The sequence below is a fragment of the Chaetura pelagica genome, unplaced genomic scaffold (assembly GCF_000747805.2).
Source record: "Chaetura pelagica isolate M959 unplaced genomic scaffold, ChaPel_1.0 scaffold515, whole genome shotgun sequence".
Lineage (NCBI taxonomy): Eukaryota > Metazoa > Chordata > Aves > Apodiformes > Apodidae > Chaetura > Chaetura pelagica.
The window spans coordinates 5,746-6,356 of record NW_009953210.1 but is presented as its reverse complement, the minus strand read 5'-3'; the positions used below and the strand labels follow the sequence as shown (position 1 = coordinate 6,356).

At 67.6% G+C, this 611-nt stretch overlaps 1 protein-coding gene across 1 annotated transcript in view; it reads right to left on the bottom strand.

The window, feature by feature from the left end:
• Positions 1 to 267: 267 nt before the first annotated feature.
• LOC104388668 (UPF0577 protein KIAA1324-like) overlaps positions 268 to 611 on the bottom strand; it is a gene marked incomplete at its 3' end in the record, with an annotated part of 6,027 nt that continues 5,683 nt past the window's right edge. The window contains exons 12-13 of the mRNA XM_009997555.1: positions 463 to 496; positions 268 to 394 (exon numbers count right to left, since the gene is read on the bottom strand). Coding sequence (XP_009995857.1) covers positions 268 to 394; positions 463 to 496 — 161 coding nt within the window. The remainder of the gene's footprint in view (positions 395 to 462; positions 497 to 611) is intronic.

Genomic DNA, 611 nt, shown 5'->3' with positions numbered 1-611 from the left:
TGGGTGATGCCACCCCCACAGCTGTCCTCAAAGAGGTGACTCCAGTCGTGTCCCCCCCAACCATCATGTGTAGGTGACACTGCTGGATGACGCTGATCCCCAGCTGTCCCCAGGGAGGTGACACCAGCCCCCCGCACCCACCCTGGGGGGATGACAGTGTCTGCCAGTGCCCAGCCGTCACCAGGGAGGTGACACAAGCCCCCTGCCCACCCCGGGTGGGTGACACTGCCTGGTGGGTGCTGCCTGTCCCCGCTGTCACCCCTGTACCTGGATGCCACCCACACAGGCGCTGACGATGGGGCGGTAGTGGGTGGCAGAGCAGCGGGGACACCCCTCGCCCGTCACCCAGAGGAAGTGGAAGGTGCAGCCATCACAGGTGCCCTCGGGGCATTTGCTGGGGAGGGAGGGAAATGGGGGGGCTGGGGGGACATGGGGACACGGGGGGTCCCCAAAGCAAAGCACCCAAGGGTTGCACCCAAAGGGTCCCCACTCGCAGCTGGGGTGACACGGGGAGAGGGTGGTAGGAGGTGGGGGTGTCACACTGGGGGGTGTATGAGGATGGGCCTTCTGTCCCCAAAGCCCCCGGGGTCCCCCGCCCGCGTCCCCCCCCC